The sequence below is a fragment of the Amblyomma maculatum genome, chromosome 1 (genome assembly GCF_055883805.1).
Source record: "Amblyomma maculatum isolate TAMU_Amacu chromosome 1, ASM5588380v1, whole genome shotgun sequence".
Lineage (NCBI taxonomy): Eukaryota > Metazoa > Arthropoda > Arachnida > Ixodida > Ixodidae > Amblyomma > Amblyomma maculatum.
Window position 1 is genome coordinate 446,244,746 of NC_139344.1, and position 27,283 is coordinate 446,272,028.

General features: G+C 46.4%; 1 protein-coding gene across 1 annotated transcript in view; it reads left to right on the top strand.

The window, feature by feature from the left end:
• The window catches only part of LOC146209623 (gastric triacylglycerol lipase-like), a 79,287-nt gene that overhangs the window by 31,413 nt on the left and 20,591 nt on the right, over positions 1-27,283 (top strand). The window contains exons 7-9 of the mRNA XM_084580723.1: positions 2,193-2,348; positions 19,884-19,955; positions 22,359-22,427. Of these exons, the coding sequence (XP_084436849.1) occupies positions 2,193-2,348; positions 19,884-19,955; positions 22,359-22,427 (297 nt within the window). The remainder of the gene's footprint in view (positions 1-2,192; positions 2,349-19,883; positions 19,956-22,358; positions 22,428-27,283) is intronic.

The window sequence follows — 27,283 nt, forward strand, 5'->3', positions numbered from 1 at the left end:
ACAGTAGTTTACTTGAAGTCCACTCGCAAATGTCTTAAGTCACTGAGCATTTGGCACATCGGGCGGGCCTCCGCAATAGCTCGTTGAGAAAAAATTAGAAGGACGCTCTAGCTCCCACTTAAGGGTCGATGCGATAGTACCTTTAATATTCTGGGTTTTTAATCTTTTGTTTGTTTAAGATGGTTTTGGGGTGAAGACTTGTTAAAAGCATACGACTGAAGGTACTAGATGTCCGAATCCTTATAAGAAACTAACCTCCAACTTGATCACCATATGGATGCTGAATTGGAAGCGAAATAATGTATCACACCACCCTCAAGTTACAAAAGAAAGGTTGCGTCAAAATTTTGATCCGCGCGCGAATAACCTTGTCCCAAAACCTTCTCAAAACAGGGTACCCGGCAGTTTTTCGGCCGAATGAGCATTATATGATGTCGAATGAATTAAAGAAAAACTTTATTCAGACAAACGGAATTATCCCGGCATGGGTGAGGCCCTCAGTCCAGGGCCCCAGTGGCCTTTGCTGTCTTGCCCGCCCTGTCAATCAGTTTGAGCTGGTCATCAAACGTCGAGCAGGACAGCGCAGCCTCCCACTGCTCCGGTGTTGGTGTGGTGTTTATTGGCGCTGTCTGTTTTTGACATGCCCATGTAACATGGTAGAGTGTAGGGGGTTCCCCCATATGATGTCGAGTAAAATGTCTTCGCTGCGAGACGAACGCTAACACATAGCGCCGCCACTCCACTGCGATGAGCGCAGCATTCTTTGCTGCTTTTGTAGCATAGCTTCAAGAGGCACCGCCACACTCACATTCGCCAGACGAAGGGCTTAGCGATGAAGGCATGGGAAGGGCGATGCGCTGTCCTCACAGCCAGGTATAAATGGGCCGATCTCGTCGTCGTCAGCCTGCAATCGCCTGGAGAGGGAACAAATGAACTGCGAAGAGAGGTCCGAATAATAACATCTAGGCAGTGCGAACAGATTCCTTCACGATACAATATTTTATGCGAAAGCATTTCTTGCCTCATGAATGACGTCATCAGAATCTATGCAAAAAGTGTGTGCGCAGAGGTTGTGGGCACAAACCGACATTTAAAAAAAAATTAATCATGTCCCCACCGAGAATCGAACCACCATATCGTTCCGTGTCTCTACAGGATGCCATAAGCCACTATTTTAAGCGAACGTACCCACTTATCTTGTGTAGTGTAAGGTCGACGCTGGAGAGTCTTGAGCGAAATAATCAAAAGATTACATATAAAAATAATCCAAGTAAAATAAAATATAAAAACAATGGGAAAAGCTTAAATAAATTAAAAATGCTATTTAAAATTTAAAAAAATGACGGCGCGTCTATTGTCACACCAATAGCAGCAACAATTCTCACGCGTTCGTATTCAGTGCAGGTTCCACCGTGCAGGTTCCACAGTGCAGTCGGGACTTTTTCCCCATACAGCAGCCGGCCATACCGAGATAACAGACACTGGGAGAAGTACAGAATGCATTGGGGTAGATGCGAAGCTCCGCCTGCTGTCATCAACAGCGTCACTATTGTGACCTAACTGCGTGACGAGAAAAAAAAAATATTTTTACTTTCTGCGCTAGATTCCGACCAATTAGAAGAGTGCGTTTCTGAGGAAAAGAATGTCAAATAGAATACCAAGCAATCCAATGTTACCATAACAAAACATGAACTGACATGTCCTCACTGCACTTTGAGCTCATAACGGTTGAATTCACAAAAACACAACAAGTTTAGGCAGAAGCTGAATCTCCGAATTTTCCACTCGCTTCATCTGCCTCTTTATGACGGTGGTGCCGCAGCGGAAATCATCAGTGCAGGGGGCCTGTCGCGCTTTGGGGCGGTACCACATCTGAACTTGTTTACATTGTCGCCTTAGATGAAAACACAATCCGGTCGACGATTAACAAAACTACAGGCGCTATGGTCTCATGCTACGCAATATTTCAACTAAATTGTATTTTTATAAACATAACTGCAGGGAGTTGGCATACAATTCCACCAATGAGCTTCCCTACAAATCTAGTGGAATCGACCTCCATACGGGCGTTTCAATCTGTCATCAGCATAATAAACTGTATACGTAATGTGGCTTTAGAGTCTGTTTACCTGTTTCTCGAAGCTTTCTTGATCATCTTCCGAACTCTGTTTTTAATGTTTCTTGTTTTGCAGAACGCTCTGAGACTGGCTGGAAGCGGGGGAGTTATGGTGAACACGGCGCTGACGAAGCTTGGCGCAACGTACATATGCGGAAGTGACGTCGGCTTGGACATCTGCATCGCTGCACTCGCCGTCTTTAACGGCGTCAATTGGAAGGAGATGAACGTCGTAAGTCCAAGCGTGTTTGTCACTAAAAAAATAAGTTCGAACACGGCTAATAAAAAAAAAGAAAAAATGCGGTCGTTTCAAGCGCTCCCTCCCTGAAGCAATTTTTGGCCGAATGTCCAAGTGCAAGAAATCGCTAGAAAATGATGGCAACGTTATATATATACTGAAGCCCCGCCTAACAATTTGGTCATAGCATTGTAGGAATATGGAAGTACGGTTGCCGAACTTGTCGACAACTGTCCACGCATGATTAAAACCCCAAGAATTCTGCAGTTTCCCCGCTAGGCCAAGTAGAATGTTTTAGGCTTCTCCTACCAAAATATCTGCAACCGAAATAATTCGCCTGTGCAAGTTCCCCAATTATGAACGGGAATATTTAGCCAGTTTATACAAACAATTACTTTTCTGTTAGTTCTTTCTTAGAGGTTTGTTACTATAAGCCAAGAGGAAAACGTTTGCACCGCTAAGGATAAGTATCCTTTTCGCATATTTTTCACGTAGAACTTGCTAATTGCGAATGTGCGCATCTATGCGGGTTTCAGTTGCTACAAAATGTAAACTTTCTGGTTTCGTAGTGAGCCATCTGGTCCCGGCGCCAGAACTTGTTGGGTTTCTACTCAGCAACTAGCCTCAGGTAGAACAACTCATGGTTTTCTACAGAGACATAATTTTCTTTTGGAACCAGTAAGGCTCCTTGTACTGAGCCGACTGGTCCAAACAGCAGGAGTTGCTGGTTTTGTACTAGCCGAACACACTCTAACAGGAAGCAGCAGGTCGCGAGCTGGAACTCGCTGGTTATGAATTGGGATCTATCGGTTATGGCTCAGAACTATCCGTTCTTTGAACCGTAATTAGTATTTCTTTTTTCACCTGACAAACATGTCGAGCTAAATTTCTTGAATTGGTCCCGCTCTAAATTGCATTAAGATAAGAGCTTAATGAAAGCTTTGCTCATCAAGATTTATTCCCTGAGACCTATAATATGGCCTTGACTGAAGGTTCATTAATGTGAGGGTGAATGTATAAATTTCACACGTAATTTGCGCGAATTGTATTCATTTATATCTGCCTAATGACTGGTGTTTGAACCTCTATGTGGGCTCTCTGTATACAGGCAGATCTGCATGGTCTTGTACGGTCACCAACTTTTTGCCGTATTATTGGTTGCGAGCATTTCCTGTAACTATTGATTCTGACCTTAGCATTTATAAAATATTGTTACGTTAGTATTTCATTGAAATATTTCAAGAAGGTATAAATCAAAAAGATCCTTCTACAAATTGTTTATCCAGTCAAAGAGAATTTGTTTAAATTTAAGTACTACTCGGGCACCTAGTGATCCCTTTGCTAATAAAGCAGTAATGCGGCAACCATAACTGGTGAGAACCTGGAAGCAGTAGATTCTCAGTTTCAGGTTTGAGTACGAATTTGTGGAGTATTCACTGATTGAATTTCCAAGCTTTGTTCTCTTTCACATTTGAGGGACACGTATACGGTTGTTTTAGAAGCAATTATGGAATCTGGACTGAATAAGATCAGCCTTTCATCGACTCGACATCTGATGCACCGCACCTCTGCATATTGTATTACTGAACCTAAAATTATTCTTTCTCTCTCCCCTATCTGCATATTATATGTTTACTTCCTTTTATATTCAAAAGGCTCTGTCCATCGGCACTTTCGTCACAGTAGTATTACCTGTGGCCTAAGCAGCATAACTTTCTCAAGAGCGATGTGACGAGCTAGTTCGTATTCCATATCTGTATAGACCTTTGCATCGGGCGAGGAGGTTATTGAAACGCCTCCTCTCTGGACTGTTGGAAACCAGTTCCGCTGCCGCCTGCACTGTGTTGACGTCAGACGCACACAACAGCCCAGCGAACAATATGGGGACGCCCAGGAGGCTCTGGTTGCAAAGGTCTATACGGGCAGCATGACTTTCTCACTGGCGTGAATATAGTACAACTGCACTTCTAATTGCCCTGGAAGGAAAATGACATCACTTTCAGGCAAATTTGAGTTTGTAGAAAAACGCTTAAACTTTGTAAAAACGCTTAATATGTGGTATGCATTGATGCTTAATGGTGTTCGACGTACAAAATACCTGCATTAAAAATTGGGAAGTAAGGGAAGGGGCGCTTATTGTTCGTACACGACAGCATTAATGGCTCCCACTTACCAGCTTCCTTGCCGGATCCTCGTTCGCGATCATGCGGCTTACTTATGAGGTGAACACTTATTTTTTGTGCTTTTATTATCTTACATACACCTTTTTAAATCACTTGCCGAACTCGTTCGCACCGCCTGTCAGTTCGGCCATGTGATACGGTCTCGTGACACCGCACAAAGCGGGGACAAGGGCTGTTCTAATATTACCAGATGCGAAACATTCCATTCTGGTCCATTTCAGAATTTTTTATGATCATACGAGTTGGGAATCTCCGCTTCAAAAAAAGCGATTAGCCTTAGTAAGCATTTTCCGGGTGATAAATGGATGTATCAAGAGACGAAAAGTATTCGGCACCTTGGAGGCAATCAAGAGCGTCGTCTATACGCGGAAGGGGGTAATTGTTCTTGTGGACAATTTTATTGAGGCACCGGTAATCGATATAAAAGCGAAACGAACCATCTTTCTTCTTTATTAGCACCACTGGTGAAGACCAGGGGCTTTGAGATGGACGGATTACACCACGTTGTAGCATGTCCTCAACTTGCTCATTGATCACGCGACGCTCTGCCGCTGACGGGGCGCTGTCGAAAAGGCGTGTTAGAGCCGGTCTGAATGTGATGCGCGACTGTGGAAGTGCGGCCGAGAGGTGTGTGGGCGGCGTCGAATGCGGAGTGAAACGTCTGTAAAAGGGCCAGAAGCTGCGTCCGGTAGGTGGAAGGAAAAGCGTCATCGATAGCGGTTCGGAAGAAGTCCTCTGGCAACGAATCAGACGTCGGATCGGGCTGCAGAGCATCGATGTAGTTACTACGGTTGGTCTCACAGGCTTTCAGGTCAGAGAGAAGGTTGGCTTATTGAATAGAACCGGGAGATTTCCCACGTAGCAGAGTAATCGGGCGCGGAGACGGATTGTAGATGAGTAGCTTTGTGAAGCCAGCGTGAACATCGAGAACAGCAGACGGCAGCGGCAGGTGCTTGCGGTGGATGAAGGATGGAGACGGCGTAAATAAACACGGCTGACACAGCAGGACACGAACGAAGCAGCGGCAGGTGCTTGCGGTTGATGAAGGATGGAGACGGCGTAAATAAAAACGGCTGACACAGCAGGACACGAACGAAGCACAAGGGCACAAGACTCTGGTGTTGCGTGGACATCTTCAGCGATGGTGAGCTTTTGAGGACACACTGAACTGTTGTCGTCGAGCAGTGCGTCGTACAGTGCAGAAAATACCACTTGAGCTCGGGCGCAATCGATCACGGCGTTATTTTAGACAAGTCCCATCCGAGGATCACGTCGTGGGAGCAAGACGACAAAACTACGAACTCAACACTGTACAAAACATCTTCAATGACGACACGTGCTGTACATGCTGCTAAAGGTGCAATCCTCTCTTCACTGGTAGTGCGGAGCGACAAACCATCAAATGACGTCGTACTTTTTCGTAATCTTCGGCAGAGTCGCTCATGAATCACTGACACTGCAGCACCCGTATCGACCAGCGCATATACGGAAAGACCATCAATAGAGATCACTATAACGTTCGTGGGCAAAATATGAAGCCTTTAGCTTTTCGCAGAGCACGCAGTTCTTGCCTCAGGAACCGCGGAGCTTAGTTTCCCTCTACAGCAGGTAATGGACGCCGGCGCATTGGTGACAGTGACCGGCGCCGCGGAGAAGGAGAACGATGGGTTGTACACGAACGCTGTTCTGTGGCGTACGCAGGCGGAGAGTGGGCAGAACGAAGCAGCGGTGGGGAGTAATCAGAAGACGCAGGCTCGGGAGGCGCAGCCATGCGACGACGACATCGACGGGCCACACGTCCAGCGAAACCACAGTAGTAGCAAATTGGGCGATTGTCCGAAGTGCGCCACGGGTTGTAATAGCGCGGAGTTGCAGGATGGGGAAGCGGAGCCGTTTGAGGAGGCGGTGCGTGGCGTAGGGCAGGCTGCATGGGTGGTAACGGCTCAGGCAGGGGCCGCGCAGCCACTGCCGCGTAGGTCAAAGGGGCTGGTACAGAAGGTTGGCTATACTGTTCTGGTGCTCCGACATATGTCAAAGAGCGACAGCAGGAGCTCCAGGAAGCCTGAGAAGTGCTTCTGCGACTTGTTCGCGGATACCTTGCTGCAACTTTGGCACCAAAGGAGAGGAATCATCAGGACGATGGGGAACGAGGGACAGTTAACGGGCAACTTCTTCTCTAACAAACTGCTTTATTTGGAGCAGCAATGAGGACTGTTCTGCGTCAGGTGTTAGAGCAGCTGCAAGAGGATCCTGGTGTGAGAGCGAGGAACGAGTGATTTTACGGCGCTTGCGTAATTCCTCAAAGTTTTAGCAAGCCGTGATTACGTCGACGACGGCTGCTGGATTTCTGGCCACAAGCATCTGCAACGCGTCGTCGTCTATTCCTTGTAAAATGTGACCAATTTTGGCATGTTCTGGCATTGAGGTGTCCACGCGCTCGCAGAGGTCTACAACATCTTCAATATAGCTTGTGAAGTTCTCGCCAGGTAGCTGGGCACGGCCGCGCAAGCGTTGCTCAGCGCGCAGCTTGCGCACTGCAGGCCTGCCAAAGATATCGGAAAAAGTGGTCTTGAAAGCAGACCACGATAAGATATCGGCCTCGTGGTTGCGGAACCACAGATTGGCAACGTCCGTTAAGTAGAATATGACGTTATTTAATTTGAGGCCGTCGTCCCATTTTTTATGAGTACTGACCTGCTCATAGGAAGAAAGCCAATCTTAGACGTCGTGGTCGCCGGTTCCGCTGAAGATTGGAGTGTCCCGTTGGCGCAAAGCTCCAGCGCAGAAGACGGGGTACGAGGAGCTGGTTGTACTAGGGGTGGTAGTGTCGGTCATGGCTGTTGTTGGTAGTGTGCGGCTGCGAAGCTCCAGGGCAGACGGAAATCCTCACCTCCACCAAGTGAAAGGGGTTTTACTGATGGTTCAACAGGGAATATAGCCCTCTGTAAGCTGCACGGCGAACAGCACAAGCACACAGTCCGTCAAGGCACAAAACCAGAGAGCTCGAGCTGCGCAACGGCACTTCGTCGTCCTCTTTCTCGTCTTCGTGAATCCGCTCTTCGTTCACTACATATGCATGAAAGGATGGAATATAGGTGGTAGCAGTTGCTATCATGCTCATTTATCCCCCCTATATCTAATTATTGTTTTAGATTGGTTAACTATACCATCATTCGATTCATTGAATTTTTGTTTCTACATTACTAACATTATGTCACTTTTCTGCTTTTAAGTCACCAATCTTCCAGTCGTTTTTTGCTAGCTTCCACCGCCGGTTTATTATCCCAGCCACTGGTATCTCTAAACCCTAGAGCTTCAGGAAGATGGTTTGGTTTGGTTTGTGGGGTTTAACGTCCCAAAGCGACTCAGGCTATGAGACGCCGTAGTGGAGGACTTCGGAAATTTCGACCACCTGGGGTTCTTTAACGTGCACTGACACCGCACAGCACACGTGCGTCAGTGCACGTTAAATAACTGAGGTGGACGAAATTTCCGGAGTATCTAGAAGTATCTAGAAGTTGCCAATAAAAGCTATCTGCAATTTCCGCTATTTCCGCAAAACATAATAAATGTAACAGCCGTAGAGGGAGCGAAGAGGGGAAAATAAAAATCAACAATTCTCAAAAGGCCCGTACAAATCGCTTCTTTTTTTTTTTCCCTCTTAACTCCCTCTGCGGCTGTTACATTTAATATTTGTTGCTGCTGCATCCCTTCAGCTGATTTTATTTTTCAGGTGATCGTTCATTCCTTCCATGGCTGCAGGCGCCGCTACTATCTATAAACACTCAAATTTCGACCAATCGAAACCGCCGTTTTTTGATACATGTGCCCTATGGGAAGTTTCGCAACTTGTGGTATTTAAGAGCTCTGGGCAGTTGTAACACAAAACGGCAGTTTTAATTCTTCAAAATTTGGGTGTGCACGAATAGAGGTGGCGCACTAACTAATTTGCAAACTTTCAGATTGTTGATAAATGCAATAATCCCCTGGAAATTAAAACCAATTCAAGAGTTGCAGTAGCGAAAATTCTTAGTCACAAAAGTTGCACAGTTTAGATGGTAGAGAAGAACGAATAAAGGCGATTTTCAGAAGTCAATCACGGCAATAAGAACAGGCTTTTACTGACCGCTTCTAGATGGTGCCACAATCTATAAGCCTCCGAAGAGTTCGTGCTAGAGCTAGTCACATTTTGAAGCAGTTTTCCATCTGGTCCAAGGGCTTCAAGCCGTCGTACAGGCGGATAAGTTGACGCCTATCCTGCATCTGTTGGAGATTAAAGTCAGAAGGTCTGCCGACGATCAGTCAATGCATGCAGCCTGCGAGCTACAGCATGCCAGAGCCAAGCCCGTGATTTTTCACTCACAATGCCGACGCCTTATTATTTCGGGAATGGGGCATTTAATGCTTTCGCAATAAACTGAAAAATAATTCTAGAAGTATTACGAGGTAGCTGAATGATGTTAAAAGAAAAAAGGAAAGGACCCGCCAAATGTTTCGCGTCGTACTTTGCACTCAGGCTTGTGAAAAAGAACAGAACACCGAGAACGCCAATCTTTGAAAGTTACAAATGCGCCGAAGGGTTTCTCTATGCGTTCGGTAGCATTCATCACAGACAAAAAATTAGAGGGGGCACTTTGGACCACTAGCTGGTTGGTTCGTATAAACATTTCTTCTTTGCCATGCATATGAACAAAAGACTGGGGGCGAAGCCCCCTGCGTGGCACTCGGGTGCTCCCTTAAAAAACTGAGACGCCCTTACAAGGCAAAAGAAAGTCCATGAAGCGCAATCCTCCTCATAGCACTGAAGGTGATCCTGCGTAAACTGCGATGAGACGAAAGCAAGGTGAAAGCCTGTATAGCGCGGTGGACCGGGCCCTCCATTACGGCACCTCTTTCTCTATTTTCACTTCCAACCTTCCTCGTTTCCTTCGGCTCGTTCAACGTTGCTTTTTTTTTTTCTTTATTGCCTGGTCTTGACACATTGCATTTCACCAGAACGAAATCAACAAAAAGCACTCAAATGCTATTTGCATATGACACACTATAAATCACGCATACAAAACAAACTCTCTAGCCTTGAGAGCCACTCGGAAGGTTCTGCTGCAGCTTTCTTGTTTGCCAAAAACCTGTCCACGCTTTCCCGAAAATTAATTCTGACAGGCCGTGCATCTTTATCGCAATGGTAACCAGCAATTCTTGACCGCCATATACAGTAGAGGCCCATAGCATAATTAAATCAAATGGTGCCCCATCCTCGCTTTCTACGCATAAATACCGAATTCTATGCGGGTCTAGCAGAAAATCTTTCATTAGCGTTCTTTGCAATACATCCCAAAAATATACCCCTTCCCAACAGTGTAAAAAATCATGGTCTATGGTTTCTGGCTTCTTGGGGATCACATCGCAGAAAATTTTGACAGATGCAGCGCCTTTTCTTCCTATAAACCAATTGAAAACGTCGCTAATGCCTGCTGTACTACGTCTGTATGCTGTGTGGTGTGGCGTCTGGGAAGCGCCAAATTAGGGTGCCTCGATGCGCGCCCGCTAGCGGGCGCGCATCCAGGCACCCTACGCCAAATGAAAGGAGCTGCACGGACGCCTTGATCGGACACCTGACGGTGTCAGCTTCGTAATGCGTAGTTGGTTGGTTGCACAACTTTTATTTCCATCAGAAATGGCCGTCCTCTTCCCCGCCCCCGGCACGCGTGCCCGGGGGAAGACAGGAAGTCGTGCACCCGCGGATTGCTTTCCTCTCAAAGCAGTTTACGCAGGATCCCCTTCAGTGCTATGAGGAGGATTGCGCTTCAAGGACTTTCTTTTGAGGCCTCTTCCGCCAAATGGATGATGCGGTGCTGGATCGCAGGGTCCGCGCTTCGCAGCAAAGTATCCCAGGCTTCTCTACTTGCTATATTTAGTCCTATCCCTGGGGATTGTGGGCACTCCCAAATCAACGTTTTTAGAAAAACGTCCCAAATTATGTGGTCGAGGGTCCCTCTCATCCTACAGTGTTTGCACTGATCATAGTCCTTAAGGTATGGTAGCGCGTGAAACAGCCAGGCCGGGTTCATGAAGGTATTAGTTTGTAGCAGCATCCACGCGACAGCTTCTCTATTATTTAGGCGAACATCTGGAGGGGGGGGGGGGGGGGGGAGTCTAAGTTTCAATTTATAATGGTCGATGATCTCCAAATAATTTTGCACACGCTCGTCGTATGCGAAGTGTTCTGGGGGCTCGACGGCTAGCTGGGGCCAGCTTGTGAGTCACCTCGTTACCAGGGACGGCAGCGGGAGCGGGTGTCAAAACTAACCGAATTTTCCTATTCAGCGTACTTTGGGTGAGGATTTTGGCTGCCTGCGGCGATATCCTCCCCTTTCAAAATTTTGAATGGCACTTTGCTGTCACTAATTATGGGCTTTGCTTTCGTTCCTACGCAAGCTAGCGCTATCGCAACTTCCTCCGCAGTCTCTATGTTGCGTCCTCTGATGGCTGCCGCGGATACCGGCGCCCCTCGGCCATCGACTACCGAGGCTACCGCCGCGCCTGTCCTGCCATTTGCCGCATCAACATAGACTACTTCCTTCGCTACCATGTTCTTTAACTCTCGCACTAGAGCTTCGGCTCATTTGGCCCTTCTTTCAACATTTAATTCTGGATTCATGTTTCTAGGGAATGGGGGGATTACCAAGGCGTTCTTGTTTTTCCTACTAATTGTGGCTTTTTTTTAATTCCTCTGTCCGGGCTGTGTTCTACTTTTGCAGAGATCGCCCTGAATCGCCTGGTGATCAGTCGTGAAGGCATAACTGGATGTGGCGTCATCATGACATCAGTCACGATGACAGGCATGACAATGCTGATGAGTCATGATGATGATGGTAGCTTATCAGAGATGGTCGTATGTGACGCCATCATGACGTCACATCCGGTAATGGCGTAACCAGGCGATGACGTCGTACTTAGTCATCTCTGTCATTGTCACCATCACTGTCACTATGACTAACTGCCTCTAGCGTATTGCCGTTCCCCGAAAACTGCAGCAACGGAAGTGTCGGGTGCGTCACTCAAAAATAAAACACAACCTTACGTTTTGTTCGGACATGAAGCCCAGTACGGAAATTGAAATGCAATATTAATAAAATAGTTTTATGGGTTCACATTACTTACTGTAGAGAGCTTAATACATCGGTGGCGTTCGTCGCGCCATCTTTGCTACGTTGAAAAACTAGAAACATTGCCGCGGCGTAAATCCGTAAAAAAAAACAGTTTAAAGCATGTTAAAAGGCGATTGTTGCTGAGAGCGGTCTCTGAACGCAACCTAAAGGTAACATACACTCACTGAAGAGAGGATTTGATTACGGTGAAGGTAGTTGTATGATGTAACCGTTGTCATATCATCACATGGTGCGGGGAATCTACTCTATCAGACTCATCTACATTCTGTCATGTCGTCACATCCTGGCTGTGGTCGCGGCTGGTTTTGCTGCTATTAAGAACAAAAAAAAAACATTGTATTATGCACCCAAATGCATCGGTGCAGCGGTGGCGTTGCGGTAGAACATCCGCCTCGCATGCAAGAAGACCGGGATTCAAATCCCGGTGCCGCGCAATTCTCCACCGGGTGAAAATAAATAAATAAAAACATCCGCGTGTCGATGGAATTGCATAAACAGGCTTGGGGTGCGACCTGATGCCGGTGATCACCTCCGGCAACGCACTCCCTCACCAGAACAGGAATCAGCCACCCTGGTGCAGTAATTGGCCGCAACCTCTCATGATAAGCTCCATAAAACCCCGGCCTTCAGTCGCCAGCGGCTGCGGAACAACTAACCACGGCGGCGATCAGACCTGTGACGCAGCTGGGGGTGCTAATTGAATTCCTGGCTCCGCTAGTCTGACCCTGGCAACGTTTATCGCTAGAACCCTATCTAGTGAAGCTAGCTTAGCAGTACTGTTAGAGGAACTAGAGGGTATGAAATGGGATGTCATAGGGCTTGGTGAGGTCAGGAGGCCGAATGAGGCATATACTGTACTGATTGATGGGCATGCACTGTTTTATAGAGGTTTACCAGAGAGGCGAGAACTAGGAGTAGGCATTCTGGTCAATAAGGATATAGCGGGCAATATAGATTAATTCTATAGTATTAATAAGAGGGTGGCAGGCATCGTAATTAGGCCTAATAAGCGGTATAAACTGAAGGTTGTACAGGCCTATGCACCTACATGTAGTTATGATGACCAGGCAGTTGAAAGCTTCTACGAAGATATAGAGTCGGCAATGCGAAAAGTAAAGGCGCAGTATACTGTACTAATGGGCGACTTCAATGCCAAGGTAGGGAAAAAGCAGGCAGGAGACCAGGCTCTAGGAATAGCAGTTTGCAGAGCGCAATAACTTAAGAATCATCAATACTTTTTTCAGCAAACGGAAGAACCGGAAATGGACATGGAGAAGTCCTAACGGGGAGACTAAAAATGAAATTGACTTCATACTGTGTTCAACCTCCGCCATTATGCAAGATGTAGAGGTAATCGGGAAAGTGCGATGCAGTGACCGCAGGATGGTGAGGTCGAATCAGCCTAAATCTGAAGAAGGAACGCAACACATTAGCAAGAAAGAAACCTATCAACCAAATTAGCGGTGAGGGGGAGGGCAGAAGAATTCAGGATCTCTCTACAGAATAGATATTCAGCTCTAATAACCGAGGGTGGCGACATTACCCCAGAAGCAATGAACAATAATTTTAGAGATATCATTATTGATTGCGCTCTAGAGGTAGGCGGTAGGATAGTTAGAGAGGATACCGGTAAGCTGTCTAAGGAGTCGAAAAGTTTGATTAAGGAACGCCAGAGTATGAAAGCTTCCAATCCAACAAACCAGATAGAATTTGCCGAGATATCAAAGCTAATCAACAAGCGCAAGGTGGTCAATAGAATTAAGTATAACATGGAAAAAATCGAGCATGCTGTAATGAACGGGGATAGCCTCAAAGCGGTAAAGAAGAAATTGGGCATAGACAAAAACCAGATGTAAACGATAAGGGACAAGGCGGGCAACATCATCACGAATATGGACAAGATAGTCAAAGTAGCCGAGGAGTTCTATACAGATCTCTACAGCAGCCAAAGTAGTCAGGACCGTAATTAGATTAGCGGCAGGGAAAAACAGTCAGACGTTCCACCAGTGACGAAGGACGAGGTCAAGAAAGCATTAGAAACTATGAAAAGGGGGAAATAGGCTGCAGAGGATCAGATAACTACACATTTGCTAAAGGACGGGGGGGGGGGGGGATATCGTGCTAGAAAAACTGGCCACCCTGTATACGCAGGGCCTGGTGTCATCGACGGTATCGGAGCCATGGAAGAATGCAAACATTATCTTCATTCATAAGAAAGGGGCCTCTAAGGACCTTAAAAATTACAGACCAATCAGCCTACTGTCAGTTACGTATAAGGTATTTACTAAGGTAATCGCTAATAGAATTCGGACAACCTTAGACTGCAATCAAACAAAGGATCAAGCAGGTTTTCGGAAACGGTACTCTACTATCGATCATATCCATACCATCAACCAGGTGATAGAAAAATGCTCAGAATATAACCAGCCCTTATACATAGCATTCATTGATTACGAAAAAGCATTTGACTCAGTTGAAACATCGGCGGTGATGCAGGCACTGCGAAATCATGGGGTAGACGAGCCGTACGTGAAAGTTCTGGAAGATATATATAGTGGCTGCATAGCAACCATAGTTCTGCATAAAGAAAGTAACAAAATTCCCATAAAAAAGTGTTAGGCAAGGAGACACAATCTCCCCAGTACTATTCACAGCTTGCTTAGAGGAAGTATTCAGAGACTTGGAATGGGAGAAGTTAGGGATAAGGGTAGATGGAGAATACCTCAGTAATCTGCGATTTTCTGATGACATTGCCTTGCTAAGCAACTCGGGGGATGAACTGCAAATAATGATTGGTGACCTAGACAGGAAAAGTAGAACGGTAAGCTTGAAAATCAATATGCAGAAGACTAAGGTAATGTTCAACAGCCTCGGAAAGGAACAGCAGTTTACATTAGGTAGCGAAGTACTGGAAGTTGTAGGCGAATATGTCTATCGCGGTAGTAACTGCAGATCCGGACCATGAAAAGGAAATAACAAGAAGAATAAGATTGTGATGGAGCGCATTTGTCAAGCACTCACAGATTATGATTAGCAGCTTACCGGTATCGCTAAAGAGGAAAGTATATAACAGTTGCATCTTACCTGTACTCACCTATGGGGCTGAAACGTGGAGGCTAACCAAGAGGGTTCTACTTCAGTTGAGGACAACTCAGAGGGCTATGGAACGAAAAGTGATAGGGGTAACATTAAGAGCTAGGAAGCGTGCAGAGTGGGTCAGAGAAATAACTCAAGTTACTGACATTCTAGTGGAAATTAAAAAGAAGAAATTGGCATGGGCATGACATGTAGTGCCAAGAGAGGATAATCGATGGTCGCTTAGGGTAAAAGGCATATCTTCGTACTCATTTTTCAGCACTTACCAATTTTGGGCTGCTAGTCTCAGATCGCTCCTTGCGCTATGGCTCCAACTGTTGCTGTTGTTGCTAAGGAACTAGAAGAACTTAAATTGTCTTTTGAAGCAAAACTTCAAACGCTCACTGATACTCTTGCTACTGTGAAATCTTCCGTGGCCTTATGTAGCATTGATGTCATCAGGGAACTTCAAAATGAGGTCGTTGAGTTAAAAAAATCTCTAGAAATCATAAAGGATCGGAACGCCGGTCTTGCTGCCGAGAACAAGAAACTCTTGGAGAGCAATGAGGTCCTCGTGCGCAAGGTTGCCCACCTTGAACAATATTCGCGCCTGAACAACCTTGAAATCAGAGGTGTCCCGGTGACGCAGGGCGAGGATTGCACCAAGATCGTTGAGGCTCTCGGCAGTGAGATTGACTGCCCCGTGAACTTAGAGCATCTAGATACAGTGCACAGAGTTCCCACCAGCAACAAGAATGAAAAAAACATAATTGTTCGTTTCCTCTCGCGAAACAAGAAGGCGGAATTGCTTGCTAAGGCTAGGAAAACTCACCCTACTACGGCATGCTTGGGTTTCCCTGAAGCGCATGATGCTCCCGTTGATGTCAATGAGCATCTTTCCCCCGACAACAAAGACATTTTTGTCTAAGGCGCATACGCTCAAGAAGGAAAAAAAGTGGTCCTTCTTGTGGACATCAAATGGCGCTATTCCGGCTAGGAAGGAACAGAACAGCATGATCTACCGCATAAGTAAGGTAGACGATCTAAACATTTTCCGTGAATGAACACTCCTACCGCTGCTGACTTTCTACACTTTTTCAAACCATCATGGCTTCATTTTCACCGAAGGACATTTCCTCGATCCTGTCCGAATCAAGCGGTCTATCTGCCATCCAATTCAATGCCCGTAGTTTACGGAAGAATTACGATAGCATAATTGATTTGCTTACTTCCATTCAACATCAATTTTCCACCATATCATTTTCTGAAAATTGCCTATCTTCCCTTGATAAGACTTTTATGCTTTTCCTGGTTATTATGCGTATATGAAAATCGTGTTGATAATGCCTGTGACGGCTCTGCTATCTACGTTTCAAAGCACATCGCCTACAAACGACGCCTTGATTTGTGCTTGAATGTTCCCAAATGCGAATCTGTTTGGATCGAACTTGATTGTCGATCGACTGGCCACACAAAGAATATTATATGCGGCGCTGTTTACAGATCCCCTTCCAACATTGCGTCTGAATTCTGCCGAGTTTTGACCAAACACTTCATAAACTATCCCTCGAAAATAATAACGTATTCATCATAGGTGACTTTAACATGAATTTGCTTGACATTACCAATCCTATCAGTATCGACTACACGATCTGTTTCTACAGTTATGGTTACACAAATTTGATTAACACTCCTACACGTTGTACTGACCACGGCTCGCATTCCTATACTTGATCATATTCTCTCCAATTTTCTCACCGCTCCTCAGGCTGGCACGATAGAGTGTGATATCACTGATCATTTTCCGGTATTTCTTTGTGCACTATCATCTCATGGTATTAACCGCAAGTCTACACAGAAATTAGTTTTCAATGGTGATAAATACATTGAAACCATATCTAACACCGATCTTTCACTCATTTTGGGTATCTCGAATGTGGCTCTCCACGAGCTGTCGACTATAATCGTATCAGCAATTAATATATGCTCGTCACTTCGTTCATCCTCGCGAAAGTATGATACCCCCCCCCCCCCTCTCTTTCCCAATTTATAACTACTGCTCTCTTAAACTCACAGCGGAAAAAGAAAACATGTATAAGAAAACTAAACGCCAGCTATTTAATCTTCGTCTTAAGTCACGATACATCAGGTATTCTAGTATACTATCATCTCTTCTAAATAAGCTAAACGAAGCTATTATGAAAACCAATTATCCAAGCAATCTAATAATTCTAAACGAAAATGGCACCCTCTTTATGAATTTTTGAACATTGGAAACTCACCCAATGTAGTTAAATCTATTTTCCACGATGGGGTTCTTTTAACTAATCCTGAAGTAATAGCGAACCCATTTTGTAATTATTTTTTTAACTCACCTTATTACCCTTCCTCTTCGTCGTGCACACCTTCTCTTGAGCGCTGCCCCCATTCCTTCTTTCTTACCCCCACTTGCCCGGAAGAAATTATATCCGTAATCAATAACTTAAAGATGACCGGTCCCGGCATTGACAACATCCATAGAAAACACGTGAAAATTATACGATCTATGCTCGCACCTGTTCTGACTCACATCTTCAATCTGTTTTTTTTAGGTGCCTGTTATCCGCGGCAACTCAAGATAGCGAAAATAATACCAGTGTTCAAAAAAGGCGATCCCGCTATGCCAAATAGTTATCGACCAATTGCCATTCTTCCTTTTTTTGACAAAATTTTAGAAAAATTATTTGAAATAAGGCTGTCAGGATATATTAAAAAATACAACATATTGGCTGATACTCAACACGGTTTTCGACGCGGACTATCTACAGATACTGCTATAGCTTCTCTCATAGATTATATCAGGCTTGCTATCGATAAAGAAAAGTTTTCAGGCGCAGTTTTCATTGATTTTATCAAAGAATTTGATTCCATCGATCACATCTTGTTTCAGAAACTTGAGTTGTACGGCATATCAGGACCTCCACTAATGCTTTTGAAGAGCTTTCTTCGTGACCGAGAGCACATAGTCTGTATTAATAACCATGCATCTAATAAAGCTCTCACTAACATTGGGGTTCCACAGGGTTCTATTCTTGGCCCTGTATTGATTTTACTCTACATTAACGATTTACCATCCTGTTTTAGGCATTGTAATAGTATATTATACGCAGATGACTCTACTATGTTAACATCGCACCATGACATTTACCAGCTCATATCTAACCTTCAAAATGACATTAATTTTCTTGAGCATTGGTGTCATATTAACCACCTTACTCTGAATGTTACTAAGAGTTGCTTTCAGATTTTTCATCCCCCTCAGAAGACATTGCCTGTCTCACCACTACCATACTTCAATTCCACTGCCATCGCGTCGCAAGACCGAATTTCGTTTCTAGGTGTTGTTATTGACCCTCACCTAAAATTCCATTATCAGATCGCGGAAACTTGCAAGAAATTTTCATTTGGGTTACGCGCACTAATCAAAGCCCGATCCTCCTTCCCAATCCACACGTTACTATCACTTTACTGCGCTTTCATCCATACCCACTTAAACTATGGCATTTTATCCTGGGGTAACGCCTATCATGTTCATCTTCGGCCATTAATAAAACTGAAAAAGCAAGCCATACGCATCATAATCTCCTCCCCTAGAATGTCACCGTCACACATTTTATTCATGAATTTGAATTATTTACCCCTGTCGGCTCTTTATGTTTATAATATCGGTATTCCATTCTTTAAGATTCCTTACCATCAGTTCCCATTTAGCATTTTTCCTCCCGGCATGATCAAAAGCAACAGCGTTACACGGTTTTTTTAATTTTAATTTTCTACTACCTAAGGTCAGTACTAACTACGGGAAACAAGGCCTTGTCCATATCATTCTAGAATTCTTTGAATTTCGACATTAAGCAAACTAATACACTTTCTTTGTTCAAGTTGAAATTAAAAATTTTTCTTCCTAATTTGTGATTTCTTTATTTACCTTTTGTGTCGCGGAATTCATAAGTGTTTTTGTATTTTTTTTTGTATTCTGTTTCTATATCTAAATCTGTTGCCAATGCACTCTTTACAATATATTTCGTTATTTACTTTCAGTGTTGCTTCATAAACTTTCTTACAATATTATTATTCTTTAAGTTGCCTATCAAAATCTATTACCATGGGAGGTCCTACCTGCGGTCTTGTACCATGAGACCTCTCGCTGTATATTATTGTACCTTGTTTTTTGATGCAAAAAAAAATAAACTTTCAACTTAGCTTCAACTTAACTGGATTCCAAGGGAAGGAAAGCGTAGCAGGGGACGGCAGAAAGTTAGGTGGGCGGATGAGGTTAAGAAGTTGGCAGGGGTCAAGTGGATGCCGCTAGCACAGAACCGGGTTAATTGCAGAAATATGGGAGAGGAATTCGCCCTGCAGTGGGTATAGTCAGGATGATGATGATGATGACGCAACCTAAAGGGGAACTTTTCTCAGGAAATACGGTCGTAATTTATTTAAATGTGAATTTTAAAATAGATATTGTACCTACAGGAATCGAACACATGTCTTACAATCAGGTACGCAGTGTTAATCCATCGCTCCACAGAAGCGACGGGTAATGCGGTCTTTAAATGCGCTCTTATTCATTTTAATTAACGTACTAAAGATGGCGCGACGGACGCAAGTGGAATTATCAGAGGATTACTGCAAGGAATTGTAATACAGCAAACTATTTCATTGTGTATGCATTTTAGTTTATGCACTGCAATGTATACTGAAAAACCATATAGCTTTATTGACTTCCTTTTTGTTGTGTTTTATTTTTTTAGTGATGCCACCCAGCACTTCCATTGCTGCAGTTTTCAGGGAATGGCAATACGCCTGCCTCTATCATTATCGATCACTATCTACCACTAACTAGCGGCGGCACTCTCCATGGCAACCGCACTGGCATGACACTGGACAAGAAATAAATTATGTTTCTCGCGTGCCCGGCGTAGCTGTCAAGATAATTGACAGCTATAGTGTGACCGAACATCAGCACAATTCACTGTGTCCGCGGTTGCCCAAACATATTTTTTCAGAAACTTTCAGTAGCAAATGCATGTGAACATTCCGTTTCTTTTTTTCGTTCTCAGAGCCGGCTGTCGGTGTATTTCAGTCATGACCCTTCAGGGACATCAATTCGCAACGTCTACCATCTGACGCAGGTAAGATATTTAACGATAACAATTGAGCCATATTTATGCACAGCAAGCAAGCACGGCATATACAAACTATTTCATGCGTGGCACACAGTCTGATTTCGTAGCCTGGGGCATAATTCGCGGATTACTGCGTTAAATGTATGTTCGCGTCATACGAGTATTGTAATCTTAGAGCTGTATCTACAATGATGAAAAATATTGCACGCTCTGCCCACACCGCGGTGAGTAGAAGGATATTCAAAGGTGCGAGAAAATGCGAGTGCGCGCTTTCGCTACAAGTGTCTCGCTCCACTTTCGTCTTTGTGTGTGTGTTTGTGTGTGTGTGTGGGGGGGGGGGGGGGGGGGGTACGTGCGTGCTCTGGGCCCGAATCCTTAGAAGCGGCCTATGCTTATGCCTTCGATTTTGTCTGTGCATCAGTGTTTCTCGTGCTGTGGACGCTCCCTGCAATGTAACATCTCGGTGGAGGTGCGGACTTCCCCCTCTTCACATCCTGGAGCTCAGCACGGAACGCCCACTATAACTCGACCCAGCCCTATTGCCCCACATTCATGGTTATGGCTCATCTCCGTGAGGATGACCTAACACCCATCAGGATGACGTAACGAATTAAGACATCTTCAACGAAAAGTTCTCTTCGGACCACCAGATGCTTCGAATCCTAGCTGTAGCCAGAAAACACGTTTCGTCGAGTTCGCAATCCTCCACTGAAAGCTATGTTATTCAAGACGTGATAATCTTATGCCACCGAGTTTATACCACCATATTCGAATAGGGCAAGAGGGGCAACATCTTGAAATGGATTGCGGACGACACTTTCTACTTGCTCATCTGCAAGGAATGTGACACCGTAGACGGCCTCATCAGGGAGTGCGGTCTCTTTGAGAAAGTAGAGTTGGCGAATATTGCAGGAGTTTCGACGACATCCCCATGGGCACTGTGCGAAAACCTAGGGGATTGCACTCGAAATATGACCCCTAATCCGTATCGTTCCCACTCCGCACTGCACGCTTAAGACGCACCGGGGCGTTGTTTTTGCCGAGAGGGATAGTCTTACCGGGGAACGCGTGTGCGACGAAGTGGTGTGTTCTTGAAGACGACAACGCCGACACTGTGGATGCTGGAGCGCTCTTGAAGTCTGTGCACCGAGTTCCGACCATTGCAGCGCAGGTCTCAATACTTCTCGTCGAAATTCTTTCGCACGACATCTCTCTTTAGAGGAACGACCCCAGAAAAGGAATCTTCGTACTTTCACTGTGACGTACCAGTCAGCGCTTGGTGTTGTAATTTTTAGGCAGACTAAACTCGAACTCGTAGATTTGGCACTCTTTTGCCAGCACCGCCGAGCCTAAGCTCGGTTCAGGTGTCCGCAGAATACACGTCTGGTAGATACTGCGCCTTTCGTTTCTTTTAAATCAAATATCGCTATATTAAATCGAAACTTCAGTGATGGTTTGCGTAATTGTTGTTAGTTCATAAACTCAATGTCACTTAAAACTGATTGCGGGGCTAGTTGGTGCCTCGTCACATAAAGGAAAGGTTAACGCAAAAAGACACACACACAGGATTGACGCTGACTCCAACTCCTTTCTCGGAACAGGGTTGGCCTAAAATGCTATGATGACTTTGTTGCGGACTTTGTGGCAGCATGTGGATGTTGAAGAAGTTTGTATTTGGTGTTCCGAGAACGAAGTTAAAAGAATATAAGATTGTAGGCAGGAGCAGGGATAATCTTGCCCGTTAGCTGCTAGAAGCCTTGTATATAAAAAGACGGTTCAAAATGTATTAGCGAATAATCTCTCTCGTTGTATAGTAATGAAGATCGACTGTTAAATGTCGGTAGTCAGGGTTGGCCTAAAATGCAGTGATGACTTTGTTGCTGACTTTGTGGGAGCATTTGGACGTTAGAGAAGTTTGTATGTGGTGTTCCGACAAAATATAGTTGGAGTCAGCACCTGTCCTGTGTGTCTATTTGTGCCTATTTGTGAGTGTCTTTTTGCGCTATTAACCTTTCCTTCATGTGTAAATGTCATTTCACCCTCTCCTTTCAACACCCCCTCCCCCAATGGCACAGTCGATGTGTTTACCGTATAAATAGTTTGACCTTTCACGGTCTATATATTATCTAAAGCTACCTGGCAAGTTACAACAGTGGATATCGATGAAATTACAGATATCGTCCTGACCTTATGCAAAAAGGCAATGAAAAGCGGTCAAGGGGAAGTCATGCGATAGCGGGTGAGCGCTGCGCCTCACCAAGGACCCCGACAGCACCACGAGATACGAGAGCGTAGCCCAGTCCCCCTACCCCCTCCTTTTGGCATTGCTTTCTCCTCACCCATGTTTTTTGCCAGCACCATTGTGCATGCATTAATGAAATTCTTGCTCCTTTCTTTCCTTTTCTTCAGCTCATACGCTGCAACTGCTTCCGGAAATACGACCACGGATTGTTGATTAATTTGCTGGCGTACAGAACGGTGAGTGCCGAAATCTCAGCAAACCTAACAGATAGCTCTCTGACATTGGCATCGATATATTTACTCTACACCTGCTTTCATGAGTCAGATTAGAAACGATTGGTTGGTTGGTTGGTTCACAGGAAGGGAAAGGCGCAGTATCTGTCACACTTGCTCTGTGGACACCTGAACCGCGCCGTAAGGGAAGGGATAGTGGTGGGAGTGAAAGTGGAAAGAGAGAAAGGGGAGCCGTAGTGGAGGGCTACGGAGTAATTTCGACCACCTGGGGATCTTTAACGTGAGCTGACATCACACAGCACACGGGCGCCACTTCGTTTCGCCTCCATCGAAACGCAGGCGCCGAGGTCGGGTTCGAACCCGGGAGATTAGAAACGAAGATCAGAAATTTTGCGAAGTAGGAATGACGTGCTCATTAGGGTACGTTTCATGTCGGGCTTCATTTGAAGTGCCGTTACGAGTGCCCCGTGAAGATCTGGTCGTGTCGGTCAATACACCAACATTTACCACGCTGAAACAGAATGCAAATGACCTCAAGTTCGCTCTGCTCAGCGCAGTACCACAGCTAGTATACATGGTCTAGCGGATGTCAGTACTCCCTAACTGTTAGGTTTGAATGGCTTTTGAAAAGATCTTCATATCCGCGCATTCACTGCACATGTACCGAGGCACCTGGTTACATCAATTTTGAGAAGAATATTCCTTTCCTAAAACTGTTTTAATCTGTCGGCCTATGAGGGAAATTCGCATTGTAATGATGCGGGCTAGGCAGTGTGGATGGCGGAACCTTTAATAAAACATTCTTGCTCCGTAAGAGAGTTTTGAGAGCAAGCATGTTTTTAAAGCTGGTCGCTGGTGTTTCATTATAAATGTAGATTGGTTTGCAGGAAAGAAATGGTACGCTATCTGTCACACTTTCTCCCTGGACACCTGAGCCAGGCCGTAATGAAAGGAAGGAAAGGGGAAGTGAAATCGGAAAGAGAGAAGTAAGTGCCGTAGCAGAGGAACTTCGTCCACCTGGATGGTGGTGGTTTCACATATATCGCCATACAAATACAGGAGGTTCCGCGTATCGAGCTACTGGGAAATCGTTAACGAGCACTGATACCGCACAGCACACGGATGGCTCACTATTTCTCCTCCGTCTAAACGTAGACGCCTGCTGTCTGGTTCTAGCCTTGGCTCTTCGGTTCACCAGTCGAGCGTCATAACGCCTGAGCCACAGCGGCGGGGCGTCCTTCAGTCCCCAAACTCGTGAATTGTGCCTCTATTATCTCACGCAGAAACAGCATACGGTCGACAGCACGCTGGTCGACAGATACCTTATTACGTTTTTTGGTGTCGAGACGTCACACAACCATTCAGTGCCGAGCCATGTCTTCTGCCCATTAGCGCTTGCCAGAGGCACGGTCGTGATTTTCCACTATCAAAGCCGGCGTCCGATTTTCTGCAGAGTGAGGCCCTTTACGGACTATTAATGCAATTCAGGCGACGGAGTATGTGATGTAGGTGCATATTCGATTTCTGCGGAAGTGAAATTACCGGCAACAATCAAAGTGAGAACTCTCAGTACAGACTCGACCGTTTGAGAGAGCGCCGAAGAATGAAAGCAGTGGCATCAGCCACTACCATCCACCACTGGACTCTCAACCGCGATATCCTCTTCACTATCTGTCTCGAAGCGAAAGCTTCACTACGCGATAGGTGGAGCCGTGCTTCGCGTCTGATAATTTGACCTTCAAATGACGTTTATAGATATTGTTGTTGGTTGGTTTGGGGGGTTTACCATCCCAAAGCAACTCAGTCTATGAGAGACGCCGTAGTAGAGTACTCCGGAAATTTCGACCACCTGGGGTTCTTTAACGTGCACTGACATAGCACAGCACACGGGCGCCTTGCTTTTCGCCTCCTTCGAAAAGCGGCCGCCGAGGCTGGGATGCGATCCCGCACCCTTGGAAACAGTAGTCGAGCGCCGTAACCACTGCGCCACCCCGGCGGGAGATGTTTTTTTTTTTGTTTTTTTTTTTATTACGTCTTTGTTTCTGCTTACGGTAGGCGTTTACCTTGCGGCAGAACTAAGTTGCTTCATGGATGTAGGGGTGGGGGAGCGGTTAAGGGTGGGGGTAAGGGTATGGGTGGAGAGGGGGGGTGAAGGTTGGGATAGATATGAGGAACCGGTGTCCACTTCTTCCTCGAGGTAGGGTCGTCCCGAGGTCGGCTCCGCGAAGTAATGGCCTGGTCCTTCTTCTTCCTTGAAGTAAGAAAGAAAAGTTCGCCAGAGCCGGGTTGCGTCTGATAGCCCGATGTGCGATGGGGGATCGACCCATGCCTGCAGGGTTGCAGGTCGAAGCCCGCTCAGGGACTTGAGTGCTCTCTCCCGTACTGCGTCAAAAGTAGGGCAGCTCCACAGGAGATGTTCAGCCGTGCCTCTGGCCGGGCATGTCGGGCACTGAGGAGAAGGGTATACCTGCGGGTTTATGAGGTGCAGCTTCGCGGGTGACAGAAGCTGACCAGTTTGGGCTCGGCGAAGGAGTACTGCCTCCACTCTCCGGAATGAGCTATCGGGGCGGCGATATAGTTGCTCAGGGTTGGACAAGTGCTGGAGTATGATGTTGTTGTTGTTGCGTCTGTAGGAAGACGGAAAAGAAAATGCACGGGCCTGCTACTGGCTCTGTAGCTGAGCCACCTCCGCTCCCTCGTGGGGGGCCTGAATCGGCTCGGCGTCTTTGAATTTTGTATCGAATCGACGGAACGCATCAAGAGGACCACAGGAATACCAGTTTTTCCAAGGTAGGACTCTCGTTTCCGACTTTTTCGGACTTTTGTTCGGGGGACTACGTGGTGAAGCTAGGCTTAACGTAGACTAGCGTCTCGCGGCAGCCTGGGATCGCGGCGGCACCGTCGGGGACCCACCACTAGCCTCGCGAAGCCGACTAAAGCTAAAAACACGGAAATTGTCGAAGGAACGCCGGTAGATCCGGAGGAATTTCAAGTGCCTGGCCAATGGTATACCAACAAGAAGAAGAGGTATGTGCCGCTCGAGAAGACCGTGCAACAAGTTGAGAAGCAGCGAGCTGCTGAGAAGCATGCTGGAAGAAAAATGGCTGCGAAATCGGTGGAAAAGCAGCATGCCCGCCTACCCGATGGCGCCGAGAAGATCATTCTGAGGCCACGTGGCGGCCTCGTGCGTCTGCTCAAGTTTGGCAACGCAATCTTGGCTGACGCAATAATCGTGGCAGCTGGTACCCCCCGGGCGAAGCCGGGGAGGACGTCATCATGACGAATATTAAGCAGCACTCGATCTTCGTGGCAACTACAAGCGCCGAAAGGAAGAGACGCTACGCGAGCCTAACCCACCTCGTGTTCGAGCAGGAGAAGATTGAATTGAGTGCCTACGTGGCGACGCCGGAAGATTGGGCAAGGGCGTCGTACATGACGTGCCGCTTACTTATACCGACGAGATCATCATGGAGAGGCTGAGAATCAACGGCAACCCACCAGTTTTGGGTGTGCGGAGACTCGGCAAAAATTTCAGAACTGTACTACTCTCTTTGAAGAGAGAGAAGTACCACGATGGGTTCGCCTGACTCCGATGGCGCAGCGGTGTCAACTTTACCGCAAAAAATATTGTTACGATACGGCAAGCCGATGAAAACCGTTTAATGAAAATGTTGCCGGGTCTAGCGCGAGCGCTCCTGTCCGCGCCACTGCCCGCTTCTTCTTCTTTGATGTCGTCCGTAACATGACCCGGGGCCACCGAGCGATCGTCCCGATCGTGGACGAGGAAATGCACGATGTTGATGATTCCATGGCATGATGATGGGCGTGTCTAGATGCTTGAAAAAGAAGAGGAAGAAGAAAGAATAGAATGGCTTGCCGGCACGATGATTCGCGATGAGCCTTGACAGGACACTCTCGGGCCACACGTTGCCGCGACTCGATGGCGGAGGCCAAGGCACGCACCGCATGGCATAGGCAGGGGAGAATGTCTTGAAGTGTAGCGGTGTCTTGGGTCGTAGGGTCCTTGGTCGGCACATCAGGTCAGTGGGGTCACATTAGGTCATTCGGGTCTCTCCTTGTGTCTTGTGGTCATGTGTGGCGTCTCGGGTCAGTCTCTCCTTCGTCGTGTCTTGTGGTCGGGGCGGGGGGGGGGGGGGGGGGGGAGGACGGGGCGGAGGAACGGCAAGGTCTTGCTGGGTCCGGCAGGCTGGGGACCAGCCATGCAGTGCCTCCTAACCTTTTGCCGACGGCGCAAGAAGTCGCAGGGCGCTGATGCTCCGGACCAGGATGAGGGGGTGATGATGAAGTACTCAGCACCTCCACCAAATGTTACGATACGGCAAGCCGATGAAAACAGGAGAACAGAGGACAGAGAGATGGTCGATGATAGCGAGATGACGTTTAATGAATATGTTGCCGGGCCTAGCGCGAGCTTCTGTCCGCGCCACTGCCCGCTTCTTCTTCCTTGATATCGTCCGTAACAATATGAAGTATGCAATGCCTGCGGAAGACTCGGTCACAGGTAGAACGTCTGCCCGGACCCGAGCAACCTCAAGTGCAGGAGCTGCGGAATGGAGAGGCCACGGCAAGGTCACCAGTGCGAGGCAAAATTCCAGCTATGCGGCAAGGGCCATCTGTTTGGTGACCGAAAATGTTAGGAAATATACAGGACTCCGTAGGAGGTGAAGAAGCAATGGGAGCGAAAAGTCAAGAAGCCAGCGCACGACGACAACAGAGGGCGACCGAAAGTCAAGCAAGAAGGAGGAGGAGACTTCCCAAAGGCTGGAATCTACCACCAACGAGACGCCACCGCAGCAGCGACGGCGTTCCAGTTCTCGCACCACGGGACGCTCCAGGTC